At 37.1% G+C, this 18072-nt stretch overlaps 1 protein-coding gene across 10 annotated transcripts in view; it reads left to right on the forward strand.

Annotated features, from left to right (window-relative positions):
• Nucleotides 1–18072, forward strand: part of TBL1XR1 (TBL1X receptor 1) — a 171063-nt gene that overhangs the window by 135448 nt on the left and 17543 nt on the right. For all 10 annotated transcript variants that reach the window (XM_036349728.1, XM_036349723.1, XM_036349727.1 and 7 more), the window contains 7 exons: nucleotides 6174–6319; nucleotides 8380–8602; nucleotides 9267–9399; nucleotides 9770–9911; nucleotides 12735–12798; nucleotides 12879–12976; nucleotides 14187–14247. In XM_036349728.1, coding sequence (XP_036205621.1) covers nucleotides 8437–8602; nucleotides 9267–9399; nucleotides 9770–9911; nucleotides 12735–12798; nucleotides 12879–12976; nucleotides 14187–14247 — 664 coding nt within the window. In that variant the 5' untranslated portion in view covers nucleotides 6174–6319; nucleotides 8380–8436. The remainder of the gene's footprint in view (nucleotides 1–6173; nucleotides 6320–8379; nucleotides 8603–9266; nucleotides 9400–9769; nucleotides 9912–12734; nucleotides 12799–12878; nucleotides 12977–14186; nucleotides 14248–18072) is intronic.

Consider the following 18072-nt stretch of genomic DNA (forward strand, 5'->3'; position numbering starts at 1 on the left):
CCTGTCCACATACCCTCCTGCTGGTGCCATTTATAAACAGACTGGACCAGCAGACAGGATGGAGTCAGGTGAAACTGGCTACAGTAATGTGCCTCTAGCCATGAAGAACTGGAGTGAGGAAAGCTTGGATCTGGAATACCCACCTTTAATCTTTCTTTTAATTTATATGAGTAGTAGAATGGTCAGCTACAAAAGAACAAGTAGTTATACAGAGTTTTGCTTTATAAGCAAATAAAATATGCATTAACATTTGACATATAGTTGTTGTATAGATGGCTAATTAACAATAAACAGCAAACAGTTGTCATAAATGTTAGCAGTTACTGTACTTTTATACTTCCAAATCAGTTCTTTTTTGTCACCTGAATGACTATTTTTCTCTGATTGATAGAGGAAATTTTAATTACATATTTCCGGCTGATACACTTGTTAAAAGACAACTTTAATAGCTGCCAAACAGAACTTGTCCAATCTTAATAATGATCTTTCTGTTTTTCTTTTAAAGAATATTCAGCATAGTGAGAGTATAAGGAAACAAATTTTGGTGGCATTATACATTTGCACAATTTTTGGGGGAAAGCAGTTTGGCAATCATGAAAACTCCTTTAAAATGCTAATATACATCCCTTTCAACTTTTGAGGGAGTCCATCCTAAGGAGAAAAGAAATTATACCTGGCAAAAACCTATACACATAATGAAGCAAGATTCTTTTTAAATAGTGAATATTGGAAAAGTCCAACTGTCCAGCTTTGGGATGAATTTACTAAATTTATTGGTTGAATATTATAACAATAAAATTATTTCAGAAAATATGATTTAAACGAAATGTTTATAGTTGTATGTATGTTTAAGAGCAAAATTAGGGCACAAAATTATACAGCCAATGTATTATAATTTTTTGGGGGGGAAAACAACATGTAAAGAAAAAAAGAAATACAAACATATTAACAGTTGCATTGGGTTTTGGTGTTGTATTACTTTTTTCTTCACATTTTCCTCTATTTTGTTTTTTGTAAGTGCTGAGTCTAACTCTTCAACATCAAAGATCCCCCATAGGATGATTTCCCCTATTTTCTTTTACCTTTTCTGAAATCTTTAAGAATTTGATTGTGGAACTTTTTTGTTGTTGTTCAAGCATGTTTTTATTTTTTCTTGGACAATAAACCATGAGAGGAATTGATGGATCATATTGTAATTCTAACTTTAATTTGTTTACTTTTCAATTACAGTTGATATACAATATTATATTAGTTTTAGGTGTATGACATAGTGATTAAACATTTATATGACTTCTGAAGTCTAGTACCCACTTGGCACTATATGTAGTTATTACAATATTTTTTACTATATTCCCTGTGCTTTTACATCCCCATGACTAATGATTGTGGAACTTTTAGAGTAAAAAAACTCTGGGTCTGTAGGACATAGGTGGAAATGGATTTGGGGTCAAGGGTGTGTGAAGTTGGGGGCGGGGATAGCATTATTTAGGGTTTTCTGACCTGAGGCTTGAATATAGGGCCTTGTACAAATTAGATTTTCCTTCCAGACTATGGCACTGTATTGTATAATAGTTAAGCTTTGCTCCCCCACCCCCTCTGTTTTAGATACCCAGTATCATAGCCATGAGGAACAGGGCCCATTTTTTTGTTCTGTCTTCTCTGTTTGTAGAGTGGCCGACTCCTGAAGACTAACTCTGCCTTTGAGAACACAATCTGTCATCCCAAGGGAGGGGACCCCTGAAATAAGCAATATTCAGAACATGGTGGTTTTGTGATCTTGTTTCTCACATGGGAATGGTGTGTGGTCTCATGAATAACCACACACACCCCTGCCACTGCTTGTCTTTGTCACTAAATTACTATCATTCTACTCTGGAATCTCCTTTTTACCTCCCAAACCTTAACTACCTTAGCGAATGTGTGGAGTACTTGATTCAGAGATAGTCTTTATATCAGACTTGCTCTTACCCCTGAAAAGAAGGGTTGCTATTTAGGCTGTCAGGCCAGACTTCAGTATTGCACAGATTTAGGTTGATCCCTTTTGCCTTCTACTTTGTGAGTCAGAAGCTGTCCCTGAAAAAATATTTCCTACATATACATTTACAGATAAATGGAAATATTTTCTAGCATAACCCTGGTTTAAGTTCTATTTTTGTTTTTCCAGGAAGATTTAAGTAAGTCATATGCTTTTTCTGGATTCATAGATTTTCTGATGTGTCAAGATACATTATAGTAAAACTAGAGGCCCGGTGCATGAAATTGTGCATGGGGGGGGGTGTGGGGGGGAGGGGGAGGGCGGGGGAGTCCCTCAGCCCAGCCTGTGCCCTATCGCAGTCTGGGAGCCCTCTCTTCTTACTGCCCACCTGCTCCTTACCACTCGGCTCACTGCTCCTTAGTGGTGCCGTGGAGGTGGGAGAGGCTCCCGCCACTGCGCTCGCCAGCCATGAGCCCAGCTTCTGGTTGAGCGGCCCTCCCCCCGTGGGAGTGCAGTGACCACCAGGGGACAGCTCCTGCATTGAGTGTCTGCTCCCTCGTGGTCAGTGCGCATCATAGCGACTGGTCATTCTGCCATAACAGTCGCTTAGGCCAGTGGTTGGCAAACTGCGGCTCGCGAGCCACATGCAGCTCTTTGGCCCCTTGAGTGTGGCTCTTCCACAAAATACCGACTTCTGCGCTGGGCCATGAAGTTTCAATCACACTGTACGTGCACGCCCGCACGTGGTATTTTGTGGAAGATCCACACTCAAGGGGCCAAAGAGCTGCATGTGGCTCGCGAGCCGCAGTTTGCCAACCACTGGCTTAGGCTTTTATTATATAGATTGCATTCTGATTTAACAAATATTTACTGGACACTGGATAAATTAGGTAATGTCTTCTTCCAGAGTGGAAAGATTAGTAGACATAAATCCTTCCTTCAGGCAGCCCAGCACACTTACATAGAACCATAGACGCACACAGTGTGTTAAGTGCTATACATATGAAAGGATTAGCACAGAAGAGAATGGTCAACCTGAGGGCAGTGAAAGGAAGGACTTCACCTCCATTTAGTTAGGAGAAAAGAGCATAAGAATACATAAGGCCCAAAGGGATGAGGTAAGACAGCATATTCGAGGTGTTACAAGTAATGTTAACCACTTTAATGTGCAGTGGGAAGAAGTGTAGGGGTGTGGAATTGGGGAGATGAATCTGGACAGATAAGTAGGGTCAGTTTACAAAAGTAATTGTGGCATACTTAGGAGTTTGGCCTTTATTATGAAGGCCAAAGGAATTATCGAAAGTGCCCAAGTAAGGAGTGATACGATCAGTTTTTGTTTTCCAAGTAGTATTCTAACTGTGATGTGGACGAATTGGGGAGGAGAGGAAAGAAACTTATGACAGGAATAGTGCAAGGGATCATGGAACTAAACTCCAGATTTTGGCAGAGAAGGAAAGCTGATGACAGAGACCAGAGAGGTAGGATTGATTGATAGGATTTGGTGAATGCTGAAACGCCAGCAACAGGGTTGGGAGTGAGGGTGTGAAGTCAGAAATTTCTAAGGAAAAAGAAGTTTTAAGAAGGGTCAAGAAGAAAATTAATTTTGAACATGTTTTTAAGCTGCCCTGTAATGTTATGACTACAAATAAAGAGAAAATGATAGTTAAGTCCAGCATTTATATACATAGAGGTTTACGTGTGAACCTTCTTTAGAGTAAACATTAATGAGTGCCAAAACAATGCTAATGACCACTTCAGGGTTGTATTCTGGCTGTTTGAGAACATTCTAAGTGCATGTGCAATAACTTGAGATAGATATAAGCACTGGTGATAGCTTCTGTCCTTGGCTGACAGAACAAATTAAGGATATATGCAACGTTCCAGCCAAAAATGGACATCTGTTGGATATCCACCTGCAACTTTTAGGATATTCTTGGACATAAGCTTGGACTATGTCATCTAATTAATAGTGTTTAAGTGTAATGATTTTTATTTTTACAAATTGTACTTATGAATTAGTGCCAAAGTCATGGACTTTGCTACAGTTTATAAGGCTTATGAAATCAAAACGCTTTTAAAAACTTGCTAATAAGGTGTCTTAATATTTCATGCACTGCTATCACCGCTTTGTAACACTGTAAGCTGAAACAGAAGAACACTGATGTGATTTTTTTGTGTACTGTTAGTGAGCCAGAAGTGCACTCTGCCTTTGCTTTATTTTTGACCATATTCTAACTGTTCGGTAGGAACAATAGAGTGTAGTAGTTAATGGTCTCTGAATGAATCCTTACTTTCTTAACAGCTGTTTTTCCATTTGCTAATTTTGATAATAAAATAATACAATTATATATGCATGGTACCTGGTGAAGACCCTTCATAAATACTATTTATCTTAAAGTCTTACTTTTAAATCTTAATGCCTTAAATCTTAAATCTCTAAGCCCCTTGGCTGTTTAGCTTTTTTCCTATTCATGAGTTACTGCAGAATTTATTTAGGGAGGAGTATATAATGAAAAACAAAATCTCCTACCTCACTGCTTATTGATTTCAAGAGAAAATCTCTCATCCTTTCTCCCCATCCTTTCTAGTCTTCATTCTCCTGGATTCCATTCATATTCAAGTAGTTGTGAGTTTTTCCCGTTGGTGAGTTTCTAGCCATCCCTGTGAGCTTAGATTAAGCTGAAAACTATAAATGTGTTTAATAACAGTTGCCTGTTGGAAAAATCATGAGGTTAAAATGAAAGTCTTAAAAGGTAACATCTTTTCACTTCTCACTATGGGTAGTTTCAGGAATGGAAATGTTAGATGCTCCAAAGAGGGAAGGAGCCATGAGGAAAATCAACTTAGGTATCTAATCAAGTCTGTCTATTAAACAATTAAAATATTTCCTAGGCACATGCTCTTTGTGAGCTCACAGTACTTTACTATAGATGGTTCTTAAGTGCCACATGGAGCCTAAGAGTGGAAGCATAAAATGCAAAGAATAAAAGACATGGACTAAGTACTAAAAACCTGGGCTAGACAACAGTTACATAGGTTAAATCCATTTAACCAAGACCTCAGTAAGCCCATATTCATTTACTTTATTTAGTGTGAAGGTTTCTCAACATTCTGTGTTATATGCATAATTTAATTGTTTAAAATACATTAGTGACAATTGCTACTTAGTGATGAGCTCTGATGGATATTGTCTAGATTTTTTTTTAAATATCTATTTATTGATTTCAGAGAGGAAGGGAGAGGGAGAGAGAGATAGAAACATCAATGATGGGAGAGAATCATTGATTGGCTGCCTCCTGAACGCCCCACACTGGGGATCAAGCCCACAACCCGCGCATGTGCCCTTGGCCGGAATCGAACCCGGGACCCTTCAGTCCACAGGCCCACGATCTATCCACTGCACCAAACTGGCCAGGGCTATTGTATAGAATTTCACTTTTCACTTTGAACATGGCTTGCATTAAAAAGCAAGGCTAACATAAAAAGATTTTGTTGTGTGAGTTTTGGTTTTAAGTATTACAAATAAAAATTAAAGGACTGCTAATGGAGACAGACTGGATTTTCACTTGCTAACTCATTTTCTAACACTTTCATTTAGGTGGGTTATTGCTAAGTGGCAAATAATTAGTAATTTTTTTTTTTTTTTTAGCATTCATACACTGGGTTTTAAGCATGAAGTTATTTTTCATTATTACATTTCAATTTTCTTATATTATTTTTAGTTTGCTTTTTATTTCCTAAGTAGTTTCTAAAAACCTACAAAAGATTGAATTTATAAGGTGTTTGACAATTTGTATGTAGAGATTTAAATATACTATGAAAATTTATTAAATGTCACTTAATTTATCTTGGCCTAAATTATCTTGCGTGAAGCAGTTGAGTCATGGTTTCCAAATGCTTTCTTCAAACTTAAAGTTTGATGCTAGTTGTAGAGGAAATTTGTGCTGCAGCTAAATTTTACATGTACTAGAAATTTTAAATAATAGTACATTACATAATTAAAGGAAAATAATAAAGGTTAACATGTTTGAATTTTGATATTTCTTTTGTTTAAAAACATACACTTGACCTTAGCTAACAGTCTGGGATTTTAAAGGTGTGGGATGTGATTTTGAAAGATTATAGAGATCTTTCGTTTGTGTCTTACAGCATGCTGCCACTAGGAAAATAACTTCTTACACCTTTCTTTTGCTTTTAGGATTTTCTCATTCGGCGTTTACCTTTGGTATAGAAAGCCATATCAGTCAATCAAACATAAATGGTGCCCTTGTCCCACCTGCTGCATTGATTTCTATCATCCAGAAAGGTCTACAGTATGTAGAGGCAGAAGTTAGTATTAATGAGGTAAGGAAGATTTATTTCAAATAATTCTTAAATCTGATAGCTTGTTTGCTCATTTGTTATCTGACTTCAGCTTCTCTGGGTTAACAACTGAGAGGTGTTGTTTCTAACGTAGGGGTCAGGCTGCACAGGCAAGGCATGTTGGCTCCCAAAGGTGAGGACCGCTATCTGTAGCTTATTTCACTATAAATGGTTTTATAAGTAAACAGTAAGAAATAATTTTCTTTAAAACAACAGCATTGATGGTCTGAAAAAATCAGAAAATTTCTGATTATTTGGTTATACCTGATGTTGGAAAGCAGTTGATAATTAAAGCTAATTCTTGATATTAGTGCCTATTTAAGGCCCATATACCAGTATCGGTAGTTTAACTCAGGTGTCAGCCAACTTTGTCCCATAAACCAAATCCTGTCTGCTTGTTTTTGTAAAGTTTGATTGGAACACATTCATACTCATTCATTGACGTATTGTCTGGCTAATTTTGTGCTACTATGCCAGAATTGAGTAGTTGTGACAGAGAACTTACGGTCTGCAAAGCCTAAAATATTTACAATTTGGTCTTTTACAGAAAATGTTGCAAACCCTGGTCCAGCTGAAAATCTTCATATATGGACAGATTTATGATATGTGAAGCTTTTGCCTTATTTTCATTTCAGAGATTAATATGTTCCCCTTTCCTTTCGCAAAAATATGTGAACAAACATTTTAACAAATGTTTTTAAAACTGAAGCATCCATGGTTTCTATATCAGTATTTATTACTGTAGTTACATAGTATACTAAAATTGATTTCATTGTCTTTGTTTTCCTCATCTCTAACTGATAAATTTGCTAATACTAAATTAAACGTGTTCTGTCTTTTAGCACTTTCCCTCCAAAAATATCCTTAACAGAGGGTGATAAACAATTTCTAGCAGTAGCCAGAGATGAAGTCTCATTTTATCCGAAAAACCTTGTGTAAATTTAATATAGTTCTCCACAATGTGTCTGTGTCAGTTTTAATACTTATTTTTAAATTACTTATAAATTAAAATACTTTCACCTATTCCTCAAATACTCCATTACACTCGACAGCTTAGAAAGATGTGCTGTGTTTGCAGCCTGAAGCCCCGGTCACACAATGCAGATTGTCAGGAGTATGTGGTCATCTGCTTCACATACATATCAAGTTGGCTAATTTGCACTGTTTCTATTTCCGACTTGCTCTGTGTTTGTATCTCTCCTTGTGCTCAATGGAGAACTTTTATTAATTGTGAAGCCCCTAATATCCATGAGAGGAGCTTTGGAAAATTACAGCAAGTCCATAAAATTAAAGAGCAGCAGCCTGTGAGTTAGGATGCTTCTCAACTGGTAGAACACATAAGACTTCCCCAGGGAGCTTTTTGAAGCAGTTCCTGAGCTCTTCAGAGATTTTGATTCTGTAGGTTTGAATCTACATTTCTAACAAGTTACCAGGTAATGTGCTCCTTGCATCACACTTTGAGTAGCACTGGTTAAGAGATGCCAGCTGCTGTTGACCAGTGTGTAACTTCAAGTCTTTAAACCTGACTGTGCTTGCTTGCACTCCAACATTAGTAAAATGAAATGTCATATGGCATAATATATGGAGTCTTTCTGTTTTAATCAAATCACAAGAAACTTTAAAGTCCAACAAAGGTATTTAAAAGTTTTTGGTTTTAAAGAAATATTTTCTATACTGTGGTACCAAATCTCTTATTGTGTGAATGATTTTATTTTGGTCATTGCTTTTGACTAACAGATTTTTGGAATATAATTAATAAACCTTTCTATTATCTGGGCCTACTTTTATTATTCCTTTCAGTATTTCAGCTTTATATGTGCAACATATAACACTAAGAACCAGGTGAGAAGGAAAACTTAAAACAGTTATTTGCAGTTGCTTCTTCAGTTTCCTTCTGATTCCTTTCCTTCTTACGCACATTCAGAAAATTATCTTAAAATATTTTGTCTTGGAATGAAGCTTTTCATTTCTGCTGTGGACTTGTATGAATACAAATTACTCTAAATATGGCACCTTTGATTTTTCTTCTTTTCCAAATCCAGGATGGTACCTTGTTCGATGGTCGACCAATAGAGTCTTTGTCACTGATAGATGCCGTAATGCCTGATGTAGTACAAACAAGACAACAAGCTTACAGAGACAAGCTTGCACAGCAACAAGCAGCAGCTGCAGCAGCTGCCGCAGCTGCCACGAACCAACAAGGATCTGCAAAAAATGGAGAAAACACAGCAAATGGAGAGGAGAATGGGGCACATACTATAGCAAGTGAGCTGAGATAGAATTTTTTAAAATTCCTTTTCAAAAGAAATGTTTGCTTCATAGGGATGTCACCTCTTTGAAGCTGAAATCACAACATACTTATCATTTATGCCAACTTGTTCCCCTAACCCTTACCACACAGTTCAGATTTTCATTCCTAAAGCTCAGAAAGTGAGGTTTACATTAATGGATTTTATTTTGTTTCAAAAAAATATTTAGATAATTATTTTTCTATGGTTAAATGAGTTTTGTGTCTGCATTTGATTTCTAAATAAAATGTGTAACACTAGTCATTAAAAAATACAGTGACACTCTGACATGGAGCTATAAAGGCAACTCCCATGTTATAGGAATGATATCAGCAACCCCTACTGGCGGGAACTCAGAATAGTATTGGCATGGATTACATGTTCAAGTCTTTTTATCACTTTAGTCATGTTTGTGGGTCTAACCTTTTGCAGCCCTTCTCTACCCTCATCCTCTAACCCCCACCTCTAAACACACACTCAGATATATATATCTTGGCCATACTTGACTAAAGATAAGAATTTATTCTCCATGTGATAAGTACTGTGTAATCAAGTTACACTCAGTATTATAAAGGAGGGATTTCCCCAGCATTTTGCAATATTACCTGACTGGAATTTTCCACTTGTTTCCTGTGCTGCAGATAATCATACTGATATGATGGAGGTGGATGGGGATGTTGAAATCCCTCCTAACAAGGCAGTTGTGTTACGGGGCCATGAATCTGAAGTGTTCATCTGTGCCTGGAACCCTGTTAGTGATCTCTTGGCATCGGGGTATGTTTCTCAAAGTGAAACTAAAATGGATTTTAAAAAATATCTTACTGAACCTATTACATTTTATAAATACATTACTTATGTTTTTTAGGTTTCTGTTGTTGCTTATTAGTGTTCATTTTGCCTCTATAAATCTTCATTCCTTCATAAAGTAACCTTGGAAGTTTTCATTAAACTCACTACTTCAGGGGTTATTTGGGGCCCTCAAAATGGAGACAGAGAAAAAATACTGGAAATGGAAATTCCTGATATTCTGGTTTTATTTGCCTTAGTAATTTAGGATATAATTATGTTGGTGTTTTTGTTTGTTTTTAATTCTGGAATACTGGAGAATATTAAGAGGATTTAAAATATATTTCATACTTTCTAGGTCTGGAGACTCCACAGCAAGAATCTGGAATCTTAGTGAAAATAGCACCAGTGGCTCCACACAGTTAGTACTTCGACATTGTATACGAGAAGGAGGGCAAGATGTCCCCAGCAACAAGGACGTGACTTCTCTAGATTGGAATGTGAGTATCACTGTACTGTCCATGGTGGATGTAATTACTAATTCACTTCTTTGAGCCTTAAACCGATGGCAGGGGCTTGGCCCTTTTTCAGATATTTTTAAATCTCACTAACTAATGAGAACAATAAAGTAGGAATCCTCCTTCCCAAATATGTTAAAAACAAAGGCTGGCCCTTGAGCAGTCAGACCAAGGTTCAGCTTCCAGCTCTTCTGTTGGCCTAACAGCAGAATCTTCCTAAGGTTGGAGGTCGGCCGCTTGCTTCTTTTTCCTCACATGTATAGGAAAAGTGTGGTAATGGTAGCTACATAAATGAGGAAATAGATGAAAATCAGTAGCAGGCACATACTAAGTCCTTAGCTAGTAAGTCCTGTGCTGGGGTTAAGAGAAAGCTATATAATAAAAACATGTTCTTGTTTTTCTCATTTTGCTGTGATCTGATGAAAACTTCATTGCTAACTAACTGCCTTTTAGGGACCATTAGTCTAGCTTACTTCCAAGCTTTATTCTAGCTGTAGTACTCTTATAATTCTTTGATTCAATATATGATTTAATATCTTTTAAGGATAACTTAACTATTCTGACTTTTATTGTTGATAAAGCTTCACCCCTGTACTTTCTAATACATGGTTAACATTTTCTTTTTTCCATTCCTATGATTAATATGTGGAAAATTCGCATTTGTAAGGTTCCTGTATATTTTCTTTTGTTCCATGTTGCCTTTTAACTTTGCATCCAGTTTTTACCTTTCTTCCTCCGGCCTCCCCTCTGTCCCCCCCCCACCCCCCTCCAAAGCCTGTTAGACTATTTCAGTGTTTCCAAGAATTTTAGGGGTTGGCTAGTCTTTCCTCAGCAAGTGACCATCCTTCCTCCTCTGGCTCCTGCTTAACAGCTTTGTGTGGGGCTTTCCAGGGACCTTACAAATGTTATCCCAAGGAACGAGGTCTTTTCCTAAAAATGATTACTCCAGCTAAAGTTCTATTTCCATAAAATTCTTCCAGAACTCATAACTAGGGTTTTTTTCTTGTTTGTGATGTTTTATTTTGTTCCGTTTTAGCATTCCTTTCTAAAATTCCCAGTAATGTATTTACCTTTCCCTTACAAAGTTGACAGTTGTAAAAATGAAAAGAGGTTTTATCACATTGCAGTATTATTTGGTTGTTGTGGGGTCATGACTAATATCTTAATATGTGACCTTATATAGCTTATGTCAAAAATCTTATAGCATCCTTAAGCTATTTGGCTCAGAGACCATGTTAATTTAATGAATTACATAGTTTACACTAAAAAAGATGGTAAACCAACGTTCATTTGTTGAGCTTGGTGATTCTGAAATGCAAATTAATTTTAAAACATGGACTTTCTCAAAAATATATTATTCACTGTGTACTTGCATCTTCCACTAAAAGGCAAAAACATTAGCCTTGATTAGTGGTTCTTTCTCATGACTAAAACAAGAGCCAGACATATTTGATGGTTCAAACATTTTTTTCTAACTTTAGTGGTCCATGAGCTAAAACATTTGGGGACTAAAATATTTGGGAAACCTCCCACCCAGCAGGTGTGGCTCAGTGGTTGAGCATTGACATATGAACAAGGAGGTCACAGTTTGATTCCCGGTCAGGGCACTTGTCTGGATTGCTGGCCCGAGCCCCAGTAGAAAGCTTGTAGGATACAGCCGATCAATGGTTCTCTGGCATCATTGATGTTTCTATCTCTCTCTCTCTCCCTCTCCCTTCCTCTCTAAAATCAATAAAAATATACTTAAAAAAGAAAAAAGAAACTTCCCATTGTGCAGAGCCCAGAAATAAGCTTTTGCTATTGGCTTCAACATGGCTGCTTCTTCCTAGGGCAGAACCATAGGGGTTTTTAAAGTCCTGGCAGGTCTGATTCTACAGCCCCCAGACCTAGCTTTTGTCTGTCACTTACCTATACAGCTAAGTGGCCTGAGAGGTCTGAAAAGGAAGATGCTGTTTTTGGTTCCCTTACCAAAAAGCATCAAGAAAGTACTGGGTAAGACAGGATTTCATTCTGTGTCTCCAATAAGACTTACTCATCCTAGCAACAGTCAATTCCGTGTATTCTGTGACTCGCATGTCCATAGACTGTCCTTCCCTTGTGCCATTTGTCAAGGCATATGAGATTAGAGAAACTGGAATGTTCTCCTCCTAATGAAGTGGTTCCAGGAAACTACTCAACTTCTTTTACTGTCGAGTCACCTATACTCTTCTCTGACTCTTTTTCTTGTGTTGAATTTTTATTGGTAAGGATTCATATTGGGAAAGAATTAACAAAGGAGAGAAACATTCAATGATATTTAAGAATCTGATCATCTGAAACAGCAATATTGTTAGTATAATGCAACATACTTTATTTAGACAGTAAAAGATTTAAAGAGGGTCATGTAAAACCTTTTAATCATAGAGATATTTTGGAAGATTTTTCTTTTTTACTTACATTGAATCATTAAAAGACGATGATTTTGATGTCCTTTCCAGTCTACTAGCCTCCCCTCTTTAGTCATGTGCCTCTAAGGATGCCGTAGACCTCAGCATGCAGGGGAGCGCTGTGGTCCTGCTCCGGAGCAGTTCCTGCTTTTTGAGATTTGGACATAGGCTGGCTCGGTGCTGCCAAAGCTCCAGCTTCCCAGCAGTGAAGGGTGTTTCCTAGCCTGGGGGGCGCTCCCAATTGGGCAGAACTAAAAAGATTTTGTAGCAGAGAATGTCAAGGATCTGCCGTACCTAAGATTTAAACATGAAATGTTCTAATAACAATTAAATGCCCTTTCTGGATTACATAATTGAAAGAAGTGTGTTTCTCCAACAGAGTGAAGGTACACTTCTAGCAACTGGTTCATACGATGGATTTGCCAGAATATGGACTAAAGATGGTAAATGAAGCATTCTTCTTTTCACTTGTTGTTGTTGGTTTAAGTTATAAAGATGAAGTAATGTAATTTTTTTTTTTTAGGTAACCTTGCTAGCACCTTAGGGCAACATAAAGGCCCTATATTTGCATTAAAATGGAATAAGAAAGGAAATTTCATCCTAAGTGCTGGAGTAGACAAGGTAAAAGAACATTAAACTAAACCTATATATATATAAGGTTAATGTAATAAGGGAATATTTTTCTCTTCTAATTACATAAGCATTAAAATATTTATATTTGAGAAATTCCAGGATGAATTTATGATAGTAATTGAAATACTTTCTTAGATTTTCTGTCGGCTCACTTCTGAACCTACAAAATAAAATGCCTTTTATTCTTATCTGTGTGACTACACTCCTTGTTTTTGCTGGAACTTGAGCTGTAATGAATGTCACACTTCCCATATTCTTTGCTTCCCTTCTAAAGTTTCTAATTTATCTCATCAGTGAGTGTGGCTCTGGAGTGATTCCATTGGAAATCTTAGAGCCAGTCTATTAGCTGAACTTCTGGTGCTTAATTGAAAATGTAAGAAATGCAGGATCTTTCTAGCTTTTTTTTACCTACTTAAGCTGGTAAATACCCACAGGCTGAAAATATGGCCTTCTTTCTCCTTTATTTTCTTAGATCATCCCCCTTCCCATGAACCTAGGAGAATACATGCTTGTAGGTAACTGGGTGTATTGTCAAAAGGAAGTAGAGAGAAAAGAGGAAAGAAAAGTGAGGGAGGCCAGGAATGCGAGGGGAAAGCCCTGTTAATAGTCGCTTTACTGTGCAGCTCTCCATCCCCAACGGTATAAAATCAGTGGTGGGGAGAGTGTGAAAAGGAATGGTAAATACAGCCATTATATGCCATGCTTGGGTGTAATTAATATAAAAGACATTGTTTTAAATATTGTCAACATTCAAGCTGCCTTTATACATAAATGTGGGCTTTAAAAAAATCTTAATACTGAGAATTAGCTGACTACTTTGTAAACCAAGAATTTTTCTCCTTATAGCTGAAGAACTATGAAAATCGTACATTAAGTACTCTATTGCAGTGGAATTTTTTAAGCAGTCTAATATAATGTCTGGTACATTGAAGACAAACCAATAATTGTTATTTCAAGTGAGTTGACTGATGAAAAATCATCAGGGAAAAATTAAACTACTTAGTAGTCATATCTCCTTCCCCCAACCCTGAATGTGGAGTATAACCTGGTTGTACTGTTGCGAAAAGTAAATGTGAATTATTAATTCCACTCTGACATTTCATATTGCTTTAATATAGTTAGGAATCTAAGGCATGCCTCTATAATAAATTCCTTTCAACTTCTTAACAATATATTTTTCTTTTCTATTTAATCTCAGACAACCATTATTTGGGATGCACACACTGGTGAAGCCAAGCAACAGTTTCCTTTTCATTCAGGTAAATCTTTACAATTTACGTTAGAACTGGATTTTTTTTCCTGTTTTTCTAATTATACTTTTAACTGCTTAAATTCATTTAAAATCTTGAACTATCAAGTATCAATCTGGTTACTAGTTCTTTTAAGGGTTGATATTCCATGAGTTTCAGATTGTTAATTGTCAGGATCATCAAAAATTTTTGTGAAATGTATCATAACAGAGCATTTGAGGCCTGATTGGTATTCTTTAATGGTGACATAAATTTTTGAGTCGGCAGGTCTAGGTTTGGATTTCAGTTTCACCCCATTTAATAAGCTTTAAGACTGAGCATTTCACCCCAGCCGGTTTGGCTCAGTGGATAGAGCGGTGGTTGGCCTGTGGACTGAAGGGTCCCAGGTTCAATTCCGATCAAGGGCACGTACCTCAGTTGCAGGCTCAGTCCCCATTGGAGGCCATGCAGGAGGCAGCCAACCGATGATGTTCCTCTCTCATCAATGTTTCTGTCTCTCTATCCCTCTTCCTCTCTTTTTGAAAATCAATAAAAACATATTTAAAAAAACTAAAAAGACTGAGCATTTCACTTAACTTTTCTGAGCCTCATTTTCTTTATCTGTAAATGAAGGATAATAATGCCTATCTGTTATGAGGCTAAAACTAAGTAATGTACGTGAAAATAGCGTATAAACTTCTACAATTTAGATATTCTCGTTTTGGATTGATGTATGTGAATCAGTCCACCTGTGTACATAAAATAAAAATTAGGCTTTCCCAATGTTGTTGGAACTTTGGTGCTATAGGTGGATTTTTTTGAAGAAATAAATTGATACTTAAATCCATAGGTCTGACCCACAAAATATTGTGTTCCATTCTCCATGACGTATAGCCACACAGCAAGGTGTATAACAAGATGAGTGGAGAAAAGAGTTTATTACATGGGCTCTTTTGCAGTCTAGAACTTTTGTACCTGCTTTCAGGGAGTTTCCTGATGACAGTAGCTGATATTAAACTGGACCAAGATGCCTAGTAACTATTAGAACAGGAGTTTTAATATTTCCCGATTTAACTGCTTCTTTTAGGGTTTTGGTCTGGTTAAGAAGAGCTCTCAGTAGGAGGCTGACTAAAGTAGTAACTTGTTATTTTCAAATCTTTGTCACATCTTTTTCACAGACATAACATGTACCAACTTTGTGCTAGGGAGATGCTGCTCTTTGTATACATGATCCCATTTAGTCCTACTTTTGCCCCATACTATTTCATAGCTCTCTCCTTTCCAGTACTCTGTCCTATGAATTCTAGCTGCCTTTGCCTTCTCAGCTTTGGCTGTTCAATTCAGGAATGTCATGGACCTTGGTCTAGGGAGGTTTCTTTTTCCTATGCCATGACGGGGACGTTTTTTCCCCCAGATTATAAGCTCAGACAATTTTGAAGGCACATTGTGTGTTGGGTTTCCCTTCTCTCAGGAACCACCATCCTTTGTTGCCTGATGTCCAATGTCTTGAACTATTATTTCATAAACAGCATCAGTTTTAAAACAAACTTACAGCTTCTGACAAATTGTTTTTCTGTCTCTATTTAATTTGACTAAATCCAATAAGGTACAGAATTATTTTTCTGTAGTATCTGAGGAACATAATTTTGCAAGCATAATGTTAAACAGTTCAGCTTGATTACAGTTTACCATATTAGTAGACATTTACACATCGGTTTTTGTTCACCTTTGCTTCTAGTTTTCACCCAAATAGAATTCTTAAGCCTCTGGCTCTTTGCCTATTAGTTTCTCCTACCTCCCCAAAGTGATGGCGTATTGAAATAAGTAGGCATGCGGTACTGTTACTAGCTACTACATGACATGTACCAACTTTGTATTAGAGATGCTGCTCTTTGTATACATGATCCCATTTAGTCCTTGTGACAACCTGATGTGGTAGATGGTATTAAAGTTATTTCACTAGTAAATGATATTTTTACCAATGGCATTCTTTCTTGCCAGGCCTTTTGGTTTTTTAAACAGCTTTATTGGAGTATAATTGACACCCCACCCCAACCCCCCCAAAAATACAGGGTAGGGCAAAAGTAGGTTTCTAGTTGCTTGTATGGAAAATAATATAATAATTATAAATAATAATAATACAAATTGTTTCATATACTTACAACTGTAAACCTACTTTTGCCCCACCCTGAACACATATTTAAATTGTGCAATTTGGTATGTTTTGACATATGTATATACCATTGAATCCACACTCCAGACATTGAAATACATCTGTTGGATTCAGACGTTTCTTCTTGCCCCTGTGCTGTCTCTCCCCGCCTTCCCCAGGCAATCACTGGTAGTCTTCCCCTCACCAGAAATTAGTTTGCATGATGTAAATGGGATCACAGAGTATGTACTCTTTTTTCGTCTGGCTTGTTTCACTCTGCATAATTATTTTGCTTTCCTTTCAATTGATGAGTAATATTCCATTACGTAAATAAGTACCACCATTTATTTATCACCTACTGAAGCACATTTGGGTAGTTTCCAGTTTTTGCTTGTTACAAACAAAACTATCAACATTCATGTCACAAGTAATCTTTATATGGATTTGTGCTTTCATTTCTCCTGTGTGAATACCTAGGAATAGAATGAATAGATCATACAATAGGTATATGTTTAACTTGTTAATAAACTGCCAAACTGTTTTCCAGAGTACATTTTTAAAAATGGAGTTACATTCTCACCAGCAGTGGGTAGTTCTCTGTATTCTTCCAGCACTTTTTATATGGTCAGTCTTTTTAATTGTAACCACTCTAAGATGTGTGTAGTGATATTTCACTGTGGTTTTAATGTGCATTTCCTAATGACTAATGATGTTAAGCATCTTGTCATGTGCTCATTTACCATCTTTATGTCTTCTTTGGTAAAATGCCTTTTTCAATCGTTGGACTTTTTATTTAATTATGTTTTCTTTTTGAGTTTTGTGAGTTCTTTATGTGTTTTGGATGCAAGTGTTTCCAAATAGCGTCTTGCAGTCTGTGTTCTTTGTATTGTTTTAATAATGTCCTTGGAGATCAGAAGTTATTAATATTGATGAATTCCATAATTTATTAACTTCTTTTTATGTGTCATGCTTTTGGAAGTTGAGGTCACTGAGTTGAGACCTTTCTGCTTTTCTAACATAGGTATTTAGTGGTGGACAGGCACTGTCCGCAGCCTTGTGCAGCGGGCATTGCTTCTTCTAATCTTTCTGAGTTGTGCATTCCCATCTCGGGTAGTATCCTCACACATTAGTGCTGAACATGTGAGTAGGACTGACTGCAGATTTTTAGAATTCTCTGCATAGCGCTCTCCTTTCCAGTACTCTGTCCTATGAATTCTAGCTGCCTTTGCCTTCTCAGCTTTGGCTGTTCAATTCAGGAATGTCATGGATCTCGGCCTAGGAAGGTTTCTCTTTCCTATGCCATGATGGGGACATTTTTTCCCCTAGATTATAAGCTCAGACAGTTTTGAAGGCACATTGTTGGTTGGGTTTCCCTTCTCTCACTGTCCTTTGTTGCCTGATGTCCAATGTCTTGAACTATTATTTCATATACAGTGGGGCCTCGACTTACGAATGTCCCGACTAACGAGTTTTTTGAGATACGAGCTGTCTCTCGGTCGATTTTTTGCTTTGAGTTGTGAGCTAAAATTCGGGTTACGAGCCAGCTTCAGATACCCCACCTCTAGTTGGCACAGCGAACATCACAGTGAACGCCACAACATCAGCCCAGCATCACATGTCTCACTTGTTCACTTTAAGTTTTGACATACAAGTAATTTGAGTTATGAGCTTCGTCATGGAACGAATTAAACTCGTAAGTCGAG

The sequence above is a fragment of the Myotis myotis genome, unplaced genomic scaffold, assembly GCF_014108235.1.
Source record: "Myotis myotis isolate mMyoMyo1 unplaced genomic scaffold, mMyoMyo1.p scaffold_m19_p_2, whole genome shotgun sequence".
Lineage (NCBI taxonomy): Eukaryota > Metazoa > Chordata > Mammalia > Chiroptera > Vespertilionidae > Myotis > Myotis myotis.